This window comes from Oncorhynchus mykiss, chromosome Y (genome assembly GCF_013265735.2).
Source record: "Oncorhynchus mykiss isolate Arlee chromosome Y, USDA_OmykA_1.1, whole genome shotgun sequence".
Classification (NCBI taxonomy): Eukaryota; Metazoa; Chordata; class Actinopteri; order Salmoniformes; family Salmonidae; genus Oncorhynchus; species Oncorhynchus mykiss.
The window spans coordinates 30,757,110-30,781,846 of NC_048593.1; the positions used below are offsets into that span (position 1 = coordinate 30,757,110).

General features: G+C 42.4%; 1 protein-coding gene across 6 annotated transcripts in view; it reads left to right on the forward strand.

Annotated features, from left to right (window-relative positions):
• Positions 1–23,709, forward strand: part of LOC110509412 (leucine-rich repeat and calponin homology domain-containing protein 2) — an 88,858-nt gene extending 65,149 nt beyond the window's left edge. For 2 of the 6 annotated variants that reach the window (XM_036968345.1, XM_036968347.1), the window contains 8 exons: positions 2,322–2,360; positions 2,760–2,897; positions 3,856–3,906; positions 4,038–4,101; positions 9,668–9,774; positions 20,837–20,974; positions 21,130–21,207; positions 21,564–23,709. In XM_036968345.1, the coding sequence (XP_036824240.1) occupies positions 2,322–2,360; positions 2,760–2,897; positions 3,856–3,906; positions 4,038–4,101; positions 9,668–9,774; positions 20,837–20,974; positions 21,130–21,207; positions 21,564–21,683 (735 nt within the window). In that variant the 3' untranslated portion in view covers positions 21,684–23,709. The remainder of the gene's footprint in view (positions 1–2,321; positions 2,361–2,759; positions 2,898–3,855; positions 3,907–4,037; positions 4,102–9,667; positions 9,775–20,836; positions 20,975–21,129; positions 21,208–21,563) is intronic. The other 4 variants (XM_036968348.1, XM_036968349.1, XR_005040536.1 and 1 more) reach the window with 3 other exon arrangements.
• The last annotated feature ends 1,028 nt before the right edge of the window (positions 23,710–24,737 follow it).

The window sequence follows — 24,737 nt, forward strand, 5'->3', positions numbered from 1 at the left end:
AGTATGCTTTTACAGAATCCTGAGTTTTAAGTCTATACGTTAAGAACTGACTGATTTACACAGGGTTGAATTCACTATTTCTATCAAACATCAGTTTGGGTATGGAAAAACCCTTTTAGTGTGATTTTAACCACTTCCGGTTGCTTCAGGAAGCTTAGAATCAACACAGGTAGACCTCATAGTGGCCTGATGGATTGTCATCGAAGACAGGTTCATAAGGCAATATTAACCCACATAGGTTCTAGGTTGAATTTATGGGAGCAGGCAATGTATTCCTATAAGGAGAGATGTCATTGTAATCTGTGAGATCAAAAAACCCTGATTTACTGTTAAGGGTTAATGCCACACGGTCAAGGTTAGGCTTGTACAGATTGGGAGGACCTCAGGAACGTACCTGGGGTCGAATTGTGCTTCTCACCTTAACGGTTCTCTCACTGTCACCCAAAAGCAAATTAAATTTAGGGCCAGGCTTCATTTTGGGCCTACTTTTTTCACGGTCGCTGCACTCAGAGCGAGCTACGGTCAAGCGGGGCATCTCGTTGAACTCGGCACGGCCTTGAGAATATGGAAATGCCATTACAGGCTCTGTGTGTCTTTAAGCACCGCACTTTGTCACTCCATCGTTGCTGTGTGCGTGTGTGTGTGTGTGTGTGTGTGTGTGTGTGTGTTTGTGTGTGTGTGAGAGAGAGAGAGAGCTTTTCTTTGACATCTGTTGGGAAAAATTACTGATTTACTGTTCATGAGGGTTGCCTAATCACACATATGAAGTTTTAAAAACAGCACCTATGACACCATTTTAAGGCACTTCCGGTTGGCACAGGAAGCTATAAGTAAACACATATCTTGTTTGGGGTAGGCTCTTACAGAATCCTGCGTTTTAAGTCTTTATGTTTATAATTGACTGATCTACACAAGGTTGAATGCAGTGATTTTCATAATTGCAGGTTATATATATCAAAACACTTTTAGGGTGAATTTAATCACTTCCCGGTTGCTTCAGGAAGCTTAGAATCAACACAGGTAGACCTCATAGTGGCCTGATGGATTGTCATTGAAGACAGGTTCATACGGCATTCATAACCCACATAGGCTTCAGGTTGAATGCAGGCAATGTATTCCTATGGGGAGAGAAGTCAGTGAAAACTGTTTGATGTAGACACCTTCTTTTAACTGTTAAGGGTTAATGCTACGCGGTCAAGGTTAGGCTTGCACAGATCGGGAGGACCTCAGGAACGTACCTGAGGTCGAATTGTGCTTCTCACCTTAACGGTTCTCTCACTGTCACCCAAAAGCAAATTACATTTAGGGCCAGGCTTCATTTTGGGCCTACTTTTTCTCATGGTCGCTGTGTTTAGACCGAGCGAGCTACGGTCAAGCGGGGCATCTCGTTGAACTCGGCACAGCCTAGAGATTCTGGTAATGCCATTGCAGGCTCTGAGTGTCTTTAAGCACCGCACTTTGTCACTCCATCCTTGCTGTGTGTGTGTGTGTGTGGTGTGTGTGTGTGAAAGAGCTTTTCTTTGACATCTGTTGGGAAAAAGTACTGATTTACAATTCATGAGGGTTGCCTAATAACACATATAACGTTTTGAAAAGATCAGACCTTTTTAACCCTTCAAAACAGCATCTATGACCCCAATTAAAGGTACTTCCGGTTGGCACAGGAAGCTGAAAGTGAACACATATCCTCCTTGGCGTAGGCACTTATAGAATTTTGAGTTTTAAGTCTTTACGTTAAGAACTGACTTATTTACGGAGGATTTAGTGAGTGTGTGTTATTTCAGAAAATCACAGAAATCTCGCAGAGCTCCGAAGCACACTTTAAAAAGATTTGTCTGAACACGCTGCAACTGGATCTGTAACTTAAATGTAAAAAAATACATTTGCAATATGATTCCATTCGCCCTCTTGTGGGATTTACCAAAATTACCAAAATTTGAAAATGTTATAATACAGAAACCAAATGTCCGAGAGAGTTCGTTTGATGACTTCCTGGAAGATCCGGCCCTGCTGCACGGCCCAACGCTATCCGCGAATTTTAGAAACGTTGTCGGACGTCTAGTAAGGGACCGTACATTTGCAATGTGGACTTTCTCACTAACCATATGGCAAGTGTCAAAATGTTCCCTTAATGTATGTAATACTAGCAATCATTTCCTTCTTTTCACTCATTAATCTCATCTGCCAAATTTACAGTCATATTTTCAGTTTCACTTTTAAAGTGTGTGTGTGTGTGTGCGGGTGCGTGTGTGTGTGTTTGGTGTTTGGTTTAGGTGTCGGTTTCACTCCTATTTTCTTTCTCTCTGTCTTTCTCCGAAAAGGACCCTGACTTCACAGATGATGACACAGCTTTCTCTGAGGTCACCCATTTCATTCATGCCTTTGTTTTCTCACCCTCATCATCATGCATGTGATGATGTGTCTGTTTATACCACAGGAGGTTGGTGGCACCTTAATTGGGGAGAACGGACTTTTGGTAATGACTGGAGCGGAATCAGTGGAATGGTATCAATTGGTTTCCAGGTGTTTGATGCCATTCCATTTGCTCCATTCTTATGAGCTGTTCTCCCCTCAGCAGCCTCCACTGGTGTGCATGTGACCTTGTTACCTTTAGTGATGTAAGGGGAGGCTTTAGTCTTCATCTATTTATATTGAAGGCTTGTGCTGCTTAAGCCAAGTGTTTTTTTGTCCATTATTGCATTGCCATTTGATCAGTACAGTGTCCAGTACTTTGGCCTTTCAACTTTGTCTTTCTTCAGCCGTCCTCTTCCTGCTCTTTCGATGGCAGTCTAAAGTCAGAGTCTGACACAGAGCCAAAATGGCCAGAGGTTCCACCCGTACTCAACCAGAACGAGGAACGCAGGAGGAACAAGTATCTGAGGAAAGATCATCTTAAGGTGTGAAACCATGACTTTCACAATGCAGTCTTACTTACTTGATACCTTGGCCATCAAAAGCAGCTTTCCAGCATACTAGGTACTGGGTGATTAAAAACAAGTGTTTAGTGAGACTGCCTAAAGAAGTTTAATTTGTTTTATTGTTGGACATACAAGACTGTAAAAATACCAGCAAATCAATTCCAAGTGATTTTAGTTTTGGAAATCTGTTCCACGCATTTAGAGAGATATGTGATTTTATAAAAATGTAAGCAAGGTTTGAAATTATTATGTTTTAGTCAAAAATTATATCAGTTTGGGCTTCTTGTGGTTCATTTGTAGTCTACAAATTATGTGTAATTGTGTTCTGGCCACCTGACCATCTGCTCAAGAACAAATTCTCTCATGGCCGAATCTTAATGATCCCTGTTTTAGACGCAGCACTTATGCCAAGAGCAAGCGCAAGTGTTTACCCCATGCATACCTCAATATGGCTGCTACATGGCTGGACATATTACTCAAGGTTTTATTTTCCCCACTGTATGAAATCAACAACTTTTCTTTCACAGGCTGGAACAAATACATCCCAGACTGTCCAGGGAGGTAGACGACAAAGGGCTGTGTTCAACTATACTGAACAAAAATATAAACCCAACATGTACAGTGTTGGTCCCATGTTTCATGAGCTGTAATTAAAGAAGGGGGGAAATTCATTCTGATTGGCTGGGCCTGGCTCCCCAGCTGGTGGGCCTATGCCTTCACAGGCCCACCCATGAAATCCATAAATTAGGGCTAATTTATTTATTTCAATTGACTGATTTCCTTCTATGAACTGTAACTCAGTAAAATCTTTGAAATGTCTGCATATTGTGTTTATACTTTTGTTCAGTATATATGAGAGGATTCAGCTAGTAGCCTACACTAGGTTCTAGGCTAGATCATGGAGTAAATATCTGTCTTGATGTGTCTTCTCTTACAGTACAAGTGCCAGAGTGCCAGAAGAAACTCCAGTGGGAATGACGAGTGTGAGGTGTGAATTGCTATTCAATCAAATGCACAGTAAAATCGCATTCATCCAAATTATTTTAGCACATACTTAAGCAACTATCTAAATTGTCTGATCTATCTTTCTGATAAACTTGTCATGTGTTTTGTCTGCAGGAGGGGATGCGGAATGCTGATTTCAGCAGCACCCTCACAGTGTTTGGTCTGAAGCCAAGATCAGGTAAGCCTGAATTAATAAAATCTTTCAGCGGTTACAGTCATTCCTTATCTGGCTTTTATTTATTAAGTGGCGCACATACAATAAACACATTTTAATGTCTTCAAGTTAAGGTATTTAACCCGTTAAGTAACTTTAAAACAGATAACATGGAGCAATGAGCTTGAACATGTTGTGCAAGTATGAGGCGGGGTATATTATTAATAGCATTCCAGAAAGTAATAGAGTGATTCTGTGTAAGTATGGACCTGTTACAGCTTGTCCCAGGCACACCCCTTGACTTTTTCCAAATGTTATGTTATAGCCTGAATTGATTAAATTGAGATTTTGTGTCACTGGCCTATATACCCCATAATATCAAAGTGGAATTATGGTTTTAAAGTGTTTTACAAATTAATGAAAAGCTGTGATGTCTTCAGTCAATAAATATTCAACCACAATGTCATGGCAAGCCTAAATAAGTTCAGGAGTATAAATGTTCTTAATAAGTTGCATGGACTCAGTCAGTGTGCAATAATAGTGTTTAACATGGTCATAAACAAATATCTAATCTCTGTATCCCAAAAATACAATTATCTGTAAGGTCCCTCAGTTGAGCAGTGAATTCCAAGCACAGATTCAACCACAAAAACAAGGGAGGTTTTCCAATGCCTCGCAAAGAAGGGCACCTATTGGTAGATGGGTAAGAATATAAAAAGCAGACATTGAATATCCCTTTGAGCATGGTGAAGTTATTAAAACTTCTTTGAGATCGGTGTCCCTTCCACGGGACGGTTGAGCTAACGTAGGCTAATGCGATTAGCATGAGGTTGTAAGTAACAAGAACATTTCCCAGGACATAGACATATCTGATATTGGCAGAAAGCTTCAATTCTTGTTAATCTAATTACACTGTCCAATTTACAGTAGCTATTACAGTGAAATAATGCCATGCTATTGGAGAGAGTGCACAATTTTGAACATGAAAAGTTATTAATAAACAAAATTATGCACATTTGGGCAGTCTTGATACAAATATTTGAACAGAAATGCAATGGTTCATCAGATCAGTCTAAAACTTTGCACATACCATACCACATGCCATCTAGTGCCCAAAATCAAAATTACAACTGGGCTTGAATAATACATTATTGCTTTTCTTTTGCATTATTATTTGACCATGCTGGTAATTTATGAACATTTGAACATCTTGGCCATGTTCTGTTATAATCTCCACCCGGCACAGCCAGAAGAGGACTGGCCACCCCTCATAGCCTGGTTCCTCTCTAGGTTTCTTCCTAGGTTTTGGCCTTTCTAGGGAGTTTTTCCTAGCCCTCCTGCATTGCTTGCTGTTTGGGGTTTTAGGCTGGGTTTCTGTACAGCACTTTGAGATATCAGCTGATGTAAGAAGGGCTATATAAATACATTTGATTTGATTTCAAAGATGATGGTACAACAAACAAACAGTTGTTTTTTTCTTTGTATTATCTTTTACCAGATCTATTGTGTTATATTCTACTTCATTCCTTTCACATTTCCACAAACTTCAAAGTGTTTCCTTTGAAATGGTATCCTTACAAGGTTATTTACTCTTTGGATGGTTTATCAATACACCCAATCATGACAAAGATACAGGCATCCTTCCTAACTCGCTGGAGAGGAAGGAAACCACTCAGGGATTTAAAACAGTTACAGAGTTTTTAATAGCTGTGTTAGGAGAAAACTGAGGATGGATTGACAACATTGTAGTTACTCCACAATATTAACTTAAATGACAGAGTTAAAAGAAGGAAGCCTGTACAGAATAAAAAATATTCCAAAACATGCATCCTGTTTGCATTAAGGCACTAAAGTAGAACTGCTAAAAATGTGGCAAAGAAATTAACCTCACGTCCTGAATACAAAGTGTTATGTTTGGGACAAACACAACACATCACTGAGTAGCATCCTTTATATTTTCAAACACAATGGAGGCTGCATCATGTTATGCGTATGCTTGCAATCAGCAAGGACTAGGGAGTTTTTGGGGGATAAAAATAAACAGAATAGAGCTAAGCACATGCAAAATCCTAGAGGAAAACCTGGCTCATTCTGCTTTCCTACAGACACTGGGAGACAAATTCATCTTTCAGCAGGACAATACTTCAAAATGGCTGTTTCGCAAGGATCAGCAACCAACTTGACAGAGCTTGAAGAATTAAAATAATAATAATGTGCAAATATTGTACAATCCAGGTGTGCAAAGCTCTTAGAGACTTACCCAGAAAGACATGTATTGACTCAGGGGTGTAAATACTTATGTAAATTATACAATTCTGTATTTCATTTAATACATTTTCAAAAATGTCTAAAGACAAGTTTTCACTTTGTCATTTTGGGGTATTGTGTGTAGATGGATGAGAAAAAATATATTTCAGCAATTTGTTATTCAGTAACACAACAAAATGTGGAATGAGTCAAGGGGTCTGAATACTTTATGAAGGCACTCTACAATGTCAACTGTGTGTCAAGCATGTGCCTCAGTGCTAGAGGCTTCATTTTCTTGTGGGAGGCTCTGTTTAAAAGTGCAATCTGTGATTGTTACGTACATTTTTGGGACTTTTCCAGGGGAATGCTATGATCCCTTATTGATGTCACTTGTTAAATCCTCTTCAATCAGTGTAGATGAAGGCGAGGACAGGTTAGAGAAGGATTTTTAAGCTTTGAGACAATTGAGAAATGGATTGTGTATGTGTGTCATTCAGAGGGTGAATGGGCAAGACAAACAATGTAAGGGCCTTTGAACAAGGTTTGGTAGCAGGTGCCAGGCGCACTGGTTTGTGTCAAGAACTGCAACGCTTCTGGGATTTTCACGCTCATCGGTTTCCTGTGTGTATCAGGAATGGTCCACCACCCAAAGGACATCCAACCAACTTGACACAACTGTGGGAAGCATTGCAGTCAACATGGGCCAGCATCCCTGTGCAGCGCTTTCAACACCTTGTAGAGCATGCCCCAACGAATTGAACTGTTCTGAGGAAAAAAGTTGGTGCAACTCAATATTAGGAAGGTTTTCTTCATGTTTTGCAGTGGTGTAAAGTACTTTAAAGTACTACTTAACTCGTGCCCCGACAAATTGAGGCTGTTCTGATGGCGGGGGTGCAAATATTGGGAAGGTGTTCCTGTTTGTTTTACTCAGTGTATACCCATTCATTCTTGAAGAATAATGTATAAATGCTTAATGAGCTTAGTTCTACTGTCGTATTTGCTTTTTTAGTCCATTGTTTGTAAACAATGTCATCGTAAACAAACACTGTATAGCCTCAAAACATGGTTAAAACTATCATTTTGATCTCATGGTCAGTCCTTGCATCCATAGCTCTGTCTATGAATTTGAGAGTAGTTACATTTCTCCAGCCCCATCCTTCATCTGTTTACCAATTCAGTGGCAGGGTGACTGCTTTGTTTGAATCGCAGATTTCCCTTTTAACAAAATGTAAAATAGAGAAGACAAACTATTAATGGGTGTCATAGATATCCAACAAACAGGAAAATGGTGTCCCTGTCAGAGTTGCAATCTGTCCTGCACTCCCGGTCAATCACTGGACCTTTGACCTTAGTTCTTGATTACTTTGTCTCTGTTGCCATGATAACAATGATGTGTGAGACGACCTTCTCAACTTTCCTTCCAAGAAAAATGGTGGAGTTCAGCGGAATTTTCATGGTATTTCACTATTAATAAATTGTTTACAAAATCCAAGCAATGTGGTGTTGAACCCACAGAAAGGACACTAACATGCTGACCACACCGCCCATGTCATGTGCACGAGCGTTGCAAAATAAATGTATACAACTTCTTACTCAATCATTGCACCCACACTGCTCGCGCGCGTCAATGAGCGTCTGCATAGAACTTGGCTCTATTTGTGATGCTTGACGCGCTGCAAGTCCCGCCTCTCCCATCTCCTCATTGGTTCTTAGGAGCACATACTCATGTGCGTGATTGAAAGATGAACTGAGGTTCACACTCCAGTCCAGTTGATGGTGGAAATACACCTTAAAGTTGGTTTCCAACATATATTCCAAAGAAGAAGAAGAAGCCTGAAGGAGGAGAGATGACTAGAAACTAACTCGGTTTACCCTTTTATGTGTGGATTAATTGTCGGAGTAGAGGACCTTGTGCATTTCAGGTAAAATAACAACTCAACGTTTATATCCCAGTACAAATTAGCTAGCAACAGCAATCTAGATAGCTAAATTAATATAGTTTGTTCAGAGTTCATTTTGATATTTCAACCTGTGTGTCCTGATCGCATCTGGTGTGGGTGGACAAAATCAACATGTGCTTAATGGCGCACACTCTCGAGCAGTGTGGTCAGCATGTAAGGAGATTTCCTTAGAAGTAGTTATAGTATAATTAGTACATACTGCTACACACTGAGTATACAAAACATTAGTGGTGGAAAAAGTACCCAATTGTCATACTTCACTAAAAGTAAAGATACCTTAATAGAAAATGACTAAAGTAAAAGTCATCCAGTAAAAATACTACTTGATTAAGTCTAAAAGTATTTTGTTTTAAATATACCTAAGTATCAAAAGTAAATGTTATTGCTAAAATTTAGTTAAGTATCAAAAGTAAAATAATTTCAAATTCCTTATTAAGCAAACCAGACAGCACCGTTTTCTTGTTATTTTAATGTGTGGATAGCCAGTGGCACACTCCAGCACAATAATTTACAAATGAAGCATGTGTGAGTCCACCAGGTCAGAGGCAATATGATGACCAGGGATGTTCTCTTGATAAGGGCATGAATTGGACCATTTTCCAGTACTGCTTAGCGTTCAAAATGTACTTTTAGGTGTCAGGGAAAATGTATGGAGCAAAAAGTAAATTTTTTTTCTTTAGGAATGTAATGAAGTAAAAGTAAAAGTTGTCAAAAATATAAAAAGTTAAGTACAGATACCCTGAAAAACGGGTTAAGTAGTACTTTAAAGTATTTTTACTTAAGTACTTTACACCACTGCAAAACATGAAGAAAACCTTCCTAATATTGAGTTGCACCAACTTTTTTCCTCAGAACAGTTCAATTCGTTGGGGCATGCTCTACAAGGTGTTGAAAGCGCTGCACAGGGATGCTGGCCCATGTTGACTCCAATGCTTCCCACAGTTGTGTCAAGTTGGTTGGATGTCCTTTGGGTGGTGGACCATTCTTGACACAGACAGGAAACTGTTGTGTGAAAATCCCAGCAGCGTTGCAGTTCTTTACACAAACCTGTACGCCTGGCACCTACTACCATATCCCGTGTAACTGATGGTTATGGATGAAGACAGTCATGAAAATAACTGTCACAACTGTTTTTAAACAGGGTTTCCCATATTCTTGTCAAAATTCCATGACCATCACAGCCCTAGTCTGAACATTCCAAAGTTACAATTATTGTTGGAAGGAAGACTGTGAGTATGGTCAGTAAAAGGTCTAGACTCTGATCTCATCTCTGCAGGGCTCAATGGTATTCCCAGAGGTCCATTGTTTGAAAGTTCCCTAAATGTGTAATTTCAGTGATTTCTGTAGGTCACAACCTATATGTTTCTTATATGTTGGTGTAGCATTCTGTCGAAGCAGCCGTCAAGAGTTGTCAGACCCCAGTTTCACCATGAGGAGGAAGATGGAACACCTGAGAGAGGAGATGGAGCAGATTGGCGTCCTACGGCAGGTCAGGACACCCCGAAAACACCAGATGACAAACAATGACTAAGATCAACACAAATAATAATCATTTGGGGAGGGGGGGGTGCTTATATTTGTCCTGTTATACACGTGTGTGTAATGGATTTTTTAATTGTAATTTTTGCATATCTCAACTCCCCCTGAGGCACCCGCAGGGAATGGGGTCACGGCCAGGCTCGCCATTGTAGAGCGCCCCTGGAGCAATTAGGGTTAAGTGCCGTGCTCAAGGGCACACCGGCAGACTTTTCACCTTGTCGGCTCCGGTATTCGAACCAGCAAACTTTTGTTTACTGGCCCAATGCTCTAACCTTGAGTAATCCGATTAGACTTGCAACAGTCCTTTTCATTTTCCACCAAATTGACTGAATCCTTTATAAAATATGTCAAGAGTTTTAAGGACAATCAGCAGCTATTCATCAGGTGTGAACAAATGCCTCTTGTATTGGCAGAGTTGACAGGAGAATGTATTACTCTAATTCTAAGATGTTTTCCTCATTTGATGAGACTTGAATGGGCTATTTCATGTTTTCCTCAGAATTCTCGACGTGTCACTACTTGTTCTTCCAGACAGCTACAGTTAGCGTTGGGCTTTCGACAGCATCCCAGTGGGTCCCTCAGGGCTCCCCAGAAGCATGCACATTGCATGCCCACATTTATATGTAGCTGTGGAGTGAAATAGTTGAAATTAAATATATCTGTTATACAGTTGAAGTCAGAAATTTACATACAGTCGTGGTCAAAAGTTTTGAGAATGACACAAATGTTAATTTTCACAAAGTCTGCTGCCTCAGTTTGTATGGTGGCAATTTGCATATACTCCAGAATGTTATGAGGAGTGATCAGATGAATTGCAATTGATTGCAAAGTCCCTCTTTGCCATGCAAATGAACTGAATCCCCAAAAAACATTTCCACAGCATTTCAGCCTTGCCACAAGAGGACCAGCTGACATCATGTCAGTGATTCTCACGTTAACACAGGTGTGAGTGTTGACGAGGACAAGGCTGGAGATCACTGTCATGCTGATTGAGTTTGAATAACAGACTGGAAGCTTCAAAAGGAGGGTGGTGCTTGGAATCATTGTTCTTCCTCTGTCAACCATGGTTACCTGCAAGGAAACACGTACCATCATCATTGCTTTGCACAAAAAGGGCTTCACGGGCAAGGATATTGCTGCCAGTAAGATTGCACCTAAATCAACCATTTATCGGATCATCAAGAACTTCAAGGAGTGCGGTTCAATTGCTGTGAAGAAGGCTTCAGGGCACCCCAGCAAGCACCAGGACTGTCTCCTAAAGTTGATTCAGCTGCGGGATCAGGGCACCACCAGTACAGAGCTTGCTCAGGAATGGCAGCAGGCAGGTGTGAGTGCATCTGCACACACAGTGAGGCGAAGACTTTTGGAGGATGGCCTGGTGTCAAGAAGGGCAGCAAAGAAGCCACCTCTCCAGGAAAAACATCAGGGACAGACTGATATTTTGCAAAAGGTACAGGGATTGGACTGCTGAGGACTGGGGTAAAGTAATTTTCTCTGATGAATCCCCAATCCGATTGTTTGGGGCATCCAGAAAAAAGCTTGTCCGGAGAAGACAAGGTGAGCGCTACCATCAGTCCTGTTTCATGCCAACAGTAAAGCATCCTGAGACCATTCATGTGTGGGGTTGCTTCTCAGCCAAGGGAGTGGGCTCACTCACAATTTTGCCTAAGAACACAGCCATGAATAAAGAATGTTACCAACACATCCTCCGAGAGCAACTTCTCCCAACCATCCAGGAACGATGAACGATGCCTTTTCCAGCATAGTGGAGCACCTTGCCATAACCTTCAATGTTATGTCATAATTACGTAAAATTCTGGCAAATTAGGCGGCACAAACTGTTGCATATACAGTGGGGCAAAAAAGTATTTAGACAGCCACCAATTGTGCAAGTTCTCCCACTTAAAAAGACGAGAGAGGCCTGTAATTTTCATCATAGGTACTATGACAGACAAAATGAGGGAAACAAATCCAGAAAATCACATTGTAGGATTTTTTATGAATTTATTTGCAAATTATGGTGGAAAATAAGTATTTGGTCACCTACAAACAAGCAAGATTTCTGTCTCTCACAGACCTCTAACTTCTTCTTTTAAGAGGCTCCTCTGTCCTCCACTCGTTACCTGTATTAATGGCACCTGTTTGAACTTGTTATCAGTATAAAATACACCTGTCCACAACCTCAAACAGTCACACTCCAAACTCCACTATGGCCAAGACCAAAGAGCTGTCAAAGGACACCAAAAACAAAATTGTAGACCTGCACCAGGCTGGGAAGACTTCATCTGCAATAGGTAAGCAGCTTGGTTTGAAGAAATCAACTGTGGGAGCAGTTATTAGGAAATGGAAGACATACAAGACCACTGATAATCTCCCTCGATCTGGGGCTCCACGCAAGATCTCACCCCGTGGGGTCAAAATGATCACAAGAACGGTGAGCAAAAATCCCAGAACCACACGGGGGGACCTAGTGAATGACCTGCAGAGAGCTGGGACCAAAGTAACAAAGCCTACCATCAGTAACACACTACGCCGCCAGGGACACAAATCCTGCAGTGCCAGACGTGTCCCCCTGCTTAAGCCAGTACATGTCCAGGCCCGTCTGAAGTTTGCTAGAGAGCATTTGGATGATCCAGAAGAAGATTGGGAGAATGTCATATGGTCAGATGAAACCAAAATATAACTTTTTGGTAAAAACTCAACTCGTCGTGTTTGGAGGACAAAGAATGCTGAGTTGCATCCAAAGAACACCATACCTACTGTGAAGCATGCGGGTGGAAATATCATGCTTTGGGGCTGTTTTTCTGCAAAGGGACCAGGACGACTGATCCGTGTAAAGGAAAGAATGAATGGGGCCATGTATTGTGAGATTTTGAGTGAAAACCTCCTTCCATCAGCAAGGGCATTGAAGATGAAACATGGCTGGGTCTTTCAGCATGACAATGATCCCAAACACACCGCCCGGGCAACGAAGGAGTGGCTTCGTAAGAAGCATTTCAAGGTCCTGGAGTGGCCTAGCCAGTCTCCAGATCTCAACCCCATAGAAAATCTTTGAAGGGAGTTGAAAGTCTGTGTTGCCCAGCAACAGCCCCAAAACATCACTGCTCTAGAGGAGATATGTATGGAGGAATGGGCCAAAATACCAGCAACAGTGTGTGAAAACCTTGTGAAGACTTACAGAAAACTTTTGACCTCTGTCATTGCCAACAGGGTATATACATTTTTTTTTAAATAAACACATACATGTGAGCAACAGGGGGCTCTGGGTGAGCCTGGTGTCGACTCACCTGGGGTGACACTATAGTGCCCTGCCTGCTGCTTCGACTCCCTGAGGAACCCCCCAGCACCGACCAGCAGTGTGCCCTCAGCAGCCACAGATGGTGCAGGGAATAGCCCCTCCTCCGGTCGCCCTAATTGCAGTACCTCCCAGCTCCATGGGCGTCGGAGCGGATGTGCTGGGGGATGGAACTGACAGGTCCTGATCCGGACGTCCGCGGGCAGTCAGCAGGTTGTCCAGCCGGATGGACAGGTCCACCAACTGGTCCAATGTGAGGGTGGTGTCTCGGCAAGCCAACTCCTGATGGACGTCCTCGCGCAGACTGCACCTGTAGTGATCGATCAGGGCCCTGTCGTTCCATTCCGCGCTGGCGGCCAGGGTCTGGAAGTCCAAGGCGAACTCCTGCGCGCTCCTCGTCCCCTGCCTCAGGTGGAACAGACGTTCACCCTCCGCTCGACCCTCAGGCGGGTGGTCGAACACTGCCTGAAAGCGGCAGGTGAACACTGCATAATGGTCCAACGCCGCGTCTCCCTCACTCCATACAGCATTGGCCCACTCCAGGGTTTTGCCTGAGAGGCAGGAGACGAGGGCGGACACACTCTCACGCCCCGAAGGAGCCGGGTGGACGGTCGCCAGGTAGAGCACCAGCTGTAGTAGACACCCCTGGCATCCGGCAGCCGTCCCATCTTACTCCCTCAGGAGCGTGAGTCGAATCCCGCTGGGACCAGGTGGAAGAGGGGTGGACAGTGGGACCTGTTGTAGTGGAGCTGGTGGAGGCGCTGGATAACCTCCTCCTCTCTCCCAACGATTCATTGTTTGCAGCACGTGATCCATGGCTGTGCCCAGACGTTGCAACATGGTCACGTGCTGCTGAATGCGCTCCTCCACTGCAACTGGGAGGGTGTCTGCTCCTGCTGACTCCATTCTTCTGGTGAGTGATTCTGTAAAGGCGTCTGTGTGTGGCTGGTGAGATGAGTCATGCGCAGGACATCAGATATGAGTAATAAAATACTTTACTCAAAATTTCAAACATAACACGTAATATACACGGCCACACAATACGGACCACAGTACAACAAACAATCCCTCACAAATACAACATGTAGAACAGGGGGTTAAATAATAAACAAGTAATTGGATAAGTGAAGCCAGGTGTGATAAGACAAAGACAGAACAAATGGAAAATTAAAAGTGGATCGGCGGTAGCAAGAAAGCCGGTGACGTTGACCGCCGAATGCTGCCCGAACAAGGAAAGGGACCGACTTCGGCGGAAGTCGTGACAAAACATAAGGGAGTGACATATAAATGGGAGGAAATGATGAAGATAATGAAGTCCAAGTGTGAATCATAATAATTAACAGGTGAGTGTAATGATAGGTGCCAGGTGTGCGTAATGATGAATCCCATGACCAGTGGCTAGTATTCTGGCGATGTCGTACGCCAGAGGGGAGGAGCAGGAGAAGATGTGACAGTAGGGCTACCAGACACACACACACACACATCAGCAGAATAGACTGCCTACAGTGTAGTCTGTCGGCCAGATTGCAAGTGGAAAGAAAAGATAAGACACAACATATAAAACACACGTCACAGCACAGGGGTAACCCAACCAATAATACCTGAAACAATTGACAAGAAAGATCCCAGTCATCAACATGAGATTATTTGCAATAGTCTGTGTTGTGATTTGACTTTATGTAACGGCTTTCATCGGAAGAAGAGGAGTTGTCAGACCGAAATGCAACGGGATACGTGTTCATCTTTATTATAAGGAACTGAACACTGAATACAAAAATAACTAAAGGAATACCTGAAACAGTCCTGCAAGGTGAAACAAACACTTAACAGAAATACAACTACCCACAAAAACCCAGTGGGAAAAAGCTACCTAAGTATGGTTCTCAATCAGAGACAACGATAGACAGCTGCCTCTGATTGAGAACCACACCTGGCCAAACAACAAAGAAATACAAAACATAGAAAATGAACATAGAATGCCCTAGTCACACCCTGGCCTAACCAAAATAGAGAATAAACGCCTCTCTATGGCCAGGGCGTGACACTTTAACATTAATCTTAAGACTGTTATTTATCTAATTAACTAAGTATGTTTAATTGTGACCCGATTTAACTTAATCATGTAACAATTAACTAATTAGGATAAGGGGCACCACGAGAGCGGTTCTTTAAAGAGTTACCATCTCCCAAATGAAACTCTAAAAGATCTTTACCTATCACATCTATAAACAGTCAATGTATTAATCATAACTTCGTATCATATCATAATTCTGAACAGACGTAACCTCCTTGCATCTGCAAAAACCAGAGTCTTACTTATGATTCAGTACGACACAAATTGGTTTAATTATTTATTTACTAGCTAATTAAATGGGAACACATAATACTGGCCTTCTTTAGACTAGTTGAGTATCTGGAGCGTCAGCATTTGTGGGTTCAATTACAACAGGCTCAAAATGGCCAGAAACAAATAACTTTATACTGAAACTCATCAGTCTATTCTTGTTCTGAGAAATGAAGACTATTCCATGCGAGAAATTGCCAAGAAACTGAAGATCTCGTACAACGCTGTGTACTACTCACTTCACAGATCAGCTAAAACTGTCTCTAACCAGAATAGAAAGAGGAGTGGGAGGCCCCGGTGCACAACTGAGCAAGAGGACAAGTACATTAGAGTGTCTGGTTTGAGAAACAGAAACCTCACAAGTCCTCAACTGGCAGCTTCGTTAAATAGTACCAGCAAAACACCAGTCTCAACGTCAACAATGAAGAGGCGGCTCTGGGATGCTGGCCTTCTAGGCAGAGTTCCTCCATCCAGTGAATGTGTTCTTTTGCCCATCTTAACCTCTAGCGTCGAGCAATCCCGTATCCGGGAGCGTAATCATAGCCTCAAGCTCATTACCATAACGCAACGTTTCCTATTCATGAAAATCGCAAATGAAATGAAATAAATATATTGAAACACAAGCTTAGCCTTTTGTTAACAACACTGTCATCTCAGATTTTCAAAATACGCTTTAACCATAGCTACACAAGCATTTGTGTAAGAGTATTGATAGCCTAGCATAGCATTAAGCCTAGCATTCAGCAGGCAACATTTTCACAAAAACAAGAAAAGCATTCAAATAAAATAATTTACCTTTGAAGAAATTCGGATGTTTTCAATGACGAGACTCTCAGTTAGATAGCAAATGTACATTTTTTCAAAAATATTATTTGTGTAAGAGAAATAGCTTTGTTTTGTTCATCACGTTTGGCTAAGAAAAAAAAACGAAAATGCAGTCAACACAATGCCAAACTTTTTTCCAAATTAGCTCCATAATATCGACAGAAACATGGCAAACGTTGTTTAGAATCAATCCTCGAGGTGTTTTTCACAATTCTATTCCATGAAAAACCTACAAATACGTCACAATGCTGCAGACACCTTGGGGAAAACGTGGAAAAGGTAAGCTGACTCCTAGCTCCTCCACAGCCATATAAGGAGTCATTGCCATGAGGCGGTTTCAAAAAATGCGGCACTTCCTGATTGTATTTTTATCTGGGTTTTTTCTGTAACAACAGTTCTGTGGCACTCACAGACAATATCTTTGCAGTTTTGGAAACGTCAGAGTGTTTTCTTTCCCAAGCTGTCAATTATATGCATAGTCGATGCATTTGTCACATCTTTTCGTGACAAAATATCTTGTTTAAAACGGGAACGTTTTCATCCAAAAATTAAAATAGCGCCCCCTATATCCAAGAAGTTAATATTTTCTTTTTATTGGCCAGTCTGAGATATGGCTTTTTCTTTGCAACTCTGTCTAGAAGGCCAGCATCCCGGAGTCGCCTCTTCACTGTTGGCGTTGAAACTGGTGTTTTGCGGGTACTATTTAATGAAGCTGCCAGTTTGTTGAAACAAAGAACATTCCTTTGGTGAATCTTGAGAGCGCATGCCTGAATCTTCTCCCTTGATTTACAACAGGGCATGAGTTGTTAACCCCCACTAGTTCTTTCCTTCCCCCTCTAGGGTGAGAGGGGGTCTTATTGAAGTGATTCATTGCAAACTTGATCTGACCTGTTTGGATTCTCGTGGACAGTCATGACATCTGTATTAGGAGTGCAGGGGGTATGAATGGGTTTGTGTGTGTGTGTGTGGGGGGGGGGGGGGGGGGGGGGGGTTGTTTATAGACAATACAAAGGCCTTAAAATGTCCTGGAATCTTCTCGGCCAAATGTAAATAGTCCGACAGAAAATCCATACAGTTCAAACAACAATAAATAATAACTCATGCAAACTCCCTTTAACTAAAATGTCACACCAAATACAACTGTCAGGGGACTAATAGTCCGACGACACCGAACATCAAAAGGAGCACATAGGGGAAAAATGAAGTCTGCTGCAGTGAAACACACTGGAACGATAGGGGCGAAAATGAGAGGGGGGGGGGGGGGGGGTGGTGGGGGTCTTTAGCTGTTGACTTCAGGCTTGCAGTTACACTGTCTGTCCCTCTGATACAGCTGATGGTTTGTTTTTCAAATTTTAGCAATTTTTTTGCTATTACTTCGGAAGAGCTATCTTATTTCCTCATTCCTGACTGCTGATGCACTCTTAAAGTGGCAGCGCACGGTGAATAATGTTTCTGCCACTGTGTCTTTTGACCGAAAAGAGCTTCTCGATATCAGGATGGCAATTAATCACCCCTTACTGGAGGATAGAACAGCGGCCTCTGGTAAGACAAGGGGTGGCGGTTTATGTATATTTGTAAACAACAGCTGGTGCACAAAATCTAAGGATGTCTCAAGGTTTTGCTCGCCTGAGATAGAGTATCTCATGATAAATTGTAGACCACACTATTTACTAAGAGAGTTTTCATCTATACTCTTCATACCTTTCTATCTATCACCACAAACGGATTTTGGCACTAAGACCACACTCAATGAGCTGTATACGGCCATAAGCAAACAGGAAAATGCTCATCCAGAGTCGACGCTCCTAGTAGCCGTGGACTTTAATGCAGGGAAAGTTAAATCCGTTTAACCTCATTTCTACCAGCATGTTAAATGTGCAACCAGAGGGAAAAAACTCTAGACCACCTTTACGCTACACACAGAGACACGTACAAAGCTCTCCCTCGCCCTCCATTTGGAAAATCTGACCATAATTCTATCCTCCTGATTCCTGCTTACAGGCAAAAACTAAAGCAGGAAGCACCAGTGACTCGGTCAATAAGAAAGTGGTCAGATGAAGCAGATGCTAAGCTACAGGACTGTTTTGCAAGCACAGACTGGAATATATTCCGGGATTCTTCCGATGGGATTGAGGAGGACACCACATCAGTCACTGGCTTCATCAATAAGTGCATCAATGACGTCGTCCCCACAGTGACTGTACGTACCCCAACCAGAAGCCATGGATTACAGGCAACATTAGCACTGAGCTAAATGGTAGAGTTGGCGCTTTCAAGGAGCGGGACTTTAACCCGGAAGCTTATAAGAAATCTCGCTATGCCCTCTGACGAACTATCAAACAGGCAAAGCTTCAATACAGGACTACGATTGAATCGTACTACACCGGCTCCGGCACTCGTCGAATGTGGCAGGGCTTGCAAACTATTACAGACTACAAAGGGAAGCACTGCTACGAGCTGCCCAGTGACACAAGCCTACCGGACGAGCTAAATCACTTTTATGCTCGCTTCGAGGCAAGTAACACTGAAACATGCATGAGAGCATCAGCTGTTCTGGATGACTGTGTGATTACGCTCTCTGTAGCCGATGTGAGTAAGACCTTTAAACAGGTCAACATTCACAAGGCCGCAGGGCCAGACGGATTACCGGTACCGTAATACCCTGTATATAGCCTCCACATTGACTCTGTACCTGTACTCCCTGTATATAGCCTCCACATTGACTCTGTACTGGTACCCCCTGTATATAGCCTCCACATTGACTCTGTACTGGTACCCCCTGTATATAGCCTCCACATTGACTCTGTACTGGTACCCCCTGTATAAAGCCTCCACATTGACTCTGTACTGGTACTCCCTGTATTTAGCCTCCACATTGACTCTGTACTGGTACCCCCTGTATATAGCCTCCACATTGACTCTGTACCGTAATACCCTGTATATAGCCTCCACATTGACTCTGTACCTGTACCCCCTGTATATAGTCTCCACATTGACTCTGTACTGGTACCCCCTGTATATAGCCTCCACATTGACTCTGTACCTGTACCCCCTGTATATAGCCTCCACATTGACTCTGTACCTGTACCCCCTGTATATAGTCTCCACATTGACTCTGTACCTGTACCTCCTGTATATAGCCTCCACATTGACTCTGTACCTGTACCCCCTGTATATAGTCTCCACATTGACTCTGTACCTGTACCCCCTGTATATAGCCTCCACATTGACTCTGTACCTGTACCCCCTGTATATAGTCTCCACATTGACTCTGTACCTGTACCCCCTGTATATAGCCTCCACATTGACTCTGTACCTGTACCTCCTGTATATAGTCTCCACATTGACTCTGTACCGTAATACCCTGTAAATAGCCTCCACATTGACTCTGTACCGTAATACCCTGTATGTAGCCTCCACATTGACTCTGTACCGTAATACCCTGTATATAGCCTCCACATTGACTCTGTACCGTAATACCCTGTATATAGCCTCCACATTGACTCTGTACCGTAATACCCTGTATATAGCCTCCACACTGACTCTGTACCGTAATACCCTGTATAAAGCCTCGCAATTGTTATTTTACTTCTGCCATTTAATTATTTGTTACTTTTATATTCAATTTTTTCTTATCTATTTTTTACTGAACACTTATTTTTCTTAAAACGGCGTTGTTGGTTAAGGCCTTGTAAGTAAGTAATACCTGTTGTATTTGGCGCATGTGACAAATAAAGATGAATTTGATTTGAAGGCTCCGTGCAGGATTTTGCCACAAGGTAACTCTCAATCCACAAAATAGCAGGGGATGTAAAGCCATAACATATATGTTTTTCCAGCAGCAGATTATGATTGATAATGTCAAAAGCTGCACAAAACAAAACACATTCCACAATCTTTTTATCAATTTCTCTCAGTCGACATTTGTGTCAGTGCCGTACATGTTGAATGCCCTTCCCTTAAAGCATGCTGAAAATCTGTTGTCAATTTGTTTACTCTGAAATAACATTCTATCTGTTCAAACACAATTCTTCTCAAAAGTTTACTACGGGTTGGTAACTGGCTGATTGGTCGGCTGTTTGAGCCTGTGAAGGGTGCTTTGCTATTCTTGGGTAGTGGAATTACATTTGCTTCCCTCCAGGCCTGAGGGCACATACTTTCCTTTACGAAAATCCTCAGTCATTTTCCATCCAAGTTGTCAGTCCAAGGTGGCTTGTAATTGTTGGTAGACAACAACACTTTTTTCACCACTTCCACATTCACTTTACGGAATACAAAATGACAATGCCTATCTTTCATAATTTGGTCAGTTATACATGGATGTGTAGGTTCAGAATTTGTTGTTGGCATGTCATGCCTAAGTCTGTAAGTCACTTTGGAAAGAAGTGTCTGCTATATTGTTAATATATATTATTTCCAAACACCTCCTATTGTGGACTGTTCATACATGTCTTACCTTAGTGGTTGAAATAGTTGTTGTACAATATTCCACAGAGATGTATTCTACAGGATCCATGTTGAATGTGTTATTTCTGTGACTCCTCTCAGAACCTGGAGTCCAGACTAAAGGTCTTGCTGCCGGACGATGTCGGAGCTGCTCTGATGGATGGCGTTGTCCTGTGCCATCTGGCCAATCACATTCGTCCTCGGTCAGTGGCCAGCATCCATGTACCCTCCCCAGCAGTGGTAAGTACCTGTTGAAAACTTGTTGTTTTAAATCCCTAAGGCCGAAGCAAACCACCTGCCAAGAAGAAAAAAAAGGCAAGAATATTTTGAACATATAAAGGATAAAAAAACAGTAAAATTTTTCCATGTAACTGTTGACGAATTCTGTTCCACAGCCAAAGCTTAGCATGGCCAAGTGCCGCAGGAATGTGGAGAACTTCCTGGATGCCTGTAAGAAGTTGGGCGTGTCACAGGTAAACACACATCACTAAATCACCACGGTCTATCAGTCCTCTCAATTACCAGCAAGAAATCTGATACTCCTCTTTTCCCAGTTATGGCGCAGTCCCTCATCAGGAGAACATCTACAGATAACCATTTGTAGATAAACTTCTGTCTGAGTCCTGAACCTAATGTGGAAACCTCAAGAGGATAGGTTGAGCTTGGGTTCCACTGTTTTTGGTTCATACAACTGCCTTATTGTTGTCTTGCTGACAATCTATTTTAACAAAGAAACAGACTGGCATCCAAACGTCAATTCACTTGTACTGACCTGAAAGCGTTTTGAAAGGACCGGTGATGACTGTGTGTTGTGTTTCTGCCCTGGCAGGACAAGCTGTGTTTACCCCACCATATCCTAGAGGAGCGTGGGCTGGTGAAGGTGGGTATGACCGTGCAGGCTCTACTGGAGCTGCCGGCCTCCAAGCCCACCCAGCTGTCTGCTGTCTAACAGCAGCCTGGACACTGCCTCAACCCCCAACCCAGCCCAGTCCAGCCTTCCACAAGCCAGCTCTTCACCCCACAGAGGAGGGGGCTTCCAGCCTGCTCCGCTCATCACCGGGGACCAGGGACCCCTTAGGGGGCGAGGGCTGGGGGCTGCAGGGAGTCCATTGCCAGCTGACTGAGCCAAGAGAGGGAGGGGTTAACTAAGATCCTCCCACCCTTTCTATATGATGTCAGCTGGGACCCGCCTCCCATCCATTGGATTGTTAGCTACTGTCATGTCCCCCCCAGGGGACCCTACTGTACTGTGTGTGTAGCGTACCAGTGTGGCTGTCTGTGTGACCTGCACAGTGTGGACTTTATGAGAGCTGGTGAACCCAAAGCCAGATCAGAGGTCAGACTAAGGAATGAATCACAGTGAAGATGAAGACCTGTCTGTCCCCATGGTGATATTGATTGGCCCATGCTCAGACACTTTTGAACCTAGTGGTGCGAACACTGAATTCACTGGGTTTTCAACACTCAGTATTGAAGACATTGGTAGTGAAGTGATAGCAGATTTAAAGGCATGTACTCACTCTTTCACTCAGAGAACTGAACTGCATGCTGGCCGAACCAGCCACACCACATCACTCAAGTGGTCCTGACACCCTGGTCCTGACACCTTCTTTTTAGAACAAATTAGTTTTCAAAGGGGATATATTTGTAAAGATCATTGTGTTATATCACAATATACCTATGATATCCCAGAGGTAAAGCTTGGGACATCCTAAGTGGTGCTTTACCTCAGAGGAGCCAGCAGTAGCCAAGCACAGGTATACACACTTCTTACAGTCTGCATTTGAGAATAATTATTGTACTACCAATAACAGTGCCATTTGAGGGAAGAATGCTAAGCTTACTTTTAAAAGCATGGTATCCATGATTCCGATTTTCTACTGCAGCACATCTGTGGTGAAGGGAGGCTGCTCTGAGGTACTTCAGATGTGGTATTAGTAGCTCACCCCTGTACGGTATACGAGAGAGCCATCCCACTGCCACTGCCATCCCACTGCTTTGATCATACCACGTGTGCTTATTTGAATAGGACTTGTTGAAAGCACATGGTTATTTAGTTGGATATTGTCCCATATACACTTATAATGCTGAGATTGTATCTTTTGGTCATTTGGTGTAGTGAAACAGTTCTTTTTTAATGTTGACATATTTATTCTTTACATGTATAACTCGCTCCTCTAGTTGGATTCACAACTGCAAAACGTAAAGTAAGGAACACAACAGAAATAATGAGGAAATCCCATAGATCATCGTTCATCACTCCAGTCCTCCAGTTCCCCAACAGTACATATTTTTGTTGTAACCCTGGACCAACACACTTGATTCAACTAATCAGCAAGCCCTCAATAAGTTGAATCAGGTGATTAGTCTGGACTTACAACAAAAATATGTACTGTTTTGGGTACTTGAGGACTGGAGTTGGGAAACACTGCCATAGATGGATCCGGACCACTGAACTATTTTAATCAGGAAAATGATTTATCTATTTATTTTTTCTATTTATATGCTTTGTTTGTTTGTTTTTCACCCCTGACGACCCCTTAAGTTATGTGACAGGAGTTTGCAGCTCCAAACTGGGGATATTTTCCTGCTTTAAGCTTTGGTGTTTGTTCTTGGCCACAGTTTACATGTTCATTGTCTCAAAAAGTCTGATTCAATTAACCTCACATTGCAGGAAATCTGAACAATTGTTCCAGATGCAGTTTCACTTAAAGGAGTTTCATTTTGTTTCTGTCAGTAAATGTAGTCTTAGTATTGCACATACTTCAAATATGCTTTTGTGTGGTACAAGAACAATGGTATTTTTGTCTGCAATGTCTGTTTGATTGAATCAGTGTTACTCACTGATAAATATTTATACTGAACAAAAATATAAAAACAACATGCAACAATTAGTTACAGTTCATATAAGGAAATCAGTCAATTTAAATAAATTCATTAGGCCCTAATCTATGGATTCCACGTGACGTGGAATACAGATGCATCTGTTGGTCACCTTAAAAATAAAAAAAGTAGCAGTGTGGATTAAAAAAAACAGTCCGTATCTGGTGTGACCACCATTTGCCTAATGCAGCGTGACACATCTCCTTCACATAAAGTTGACCAGACTGTCTATTGTGGCCTGTGGAATGTTGTCCCATTTCCTGGATATTGGCGGGAACTGGAACACACTGTTGTAAATTTGATCCAGAGCATCCCAAATATGCTCAATGGGTGACATGTCTGGTGAGTGTGAAGGCCATGGAAGAACTGGGACATTTTCAGCTTCCAGGATTTGTGTACAGATCCTTGCGACATGGGGCCATTTATTATCACGCTGAAACATGAGGTGATGGTGGCATATGAATGGCACGACTATGGGCTCTTGTCACGGTATCTCTATGCATTCAAATGTGACCCACCACCTGGATTTAGTGTTGAGGAACAGTGAGAAAATGATTCTGCTTTGAAAGTTGATAAACTTTTTTGAGGAAATGGTCTGTGAATATTTTTGGTACACCTACTGGAGGGGTCTTCTTTGACTACAACCATTCAGCATCATTCACACCCTCCTAAGCCTTAGCCCCACCCATCTCTATAAGGATTCACTGTGTAGTAAACCAAAGATTTCAAGACTAAAAGTGGAGAGTGTAGTAGCAAAAAGTAATAGTAGAAATAAACTATCTAGTCCTTGGCCTATATCCTAATCTGACTTTGGTGCAGGTCATGTTGTTCTTCACATTACCGTCTCTGGTAAACCCACACAATATCAAATAAAATCTGTTTATTTGCCACATGCACAGGATACAGAAGGTGTAAACGGTACAGTGAAATGGTTACATCCATCGTCGAGTCTTTTGTTTAGACATGTAGCTAGCTAGCTAAACAATAAACCATAATCCAAATTATATTGCCGCTTTCAAAACAACTGAGAACTAAAAAAAACTCAGACGGGGAAAAATCCATTTGAATGGTCATCCAACTCGGAATTCCAACTCTTGAACTCGGGCCTCTTTCTAGAGCT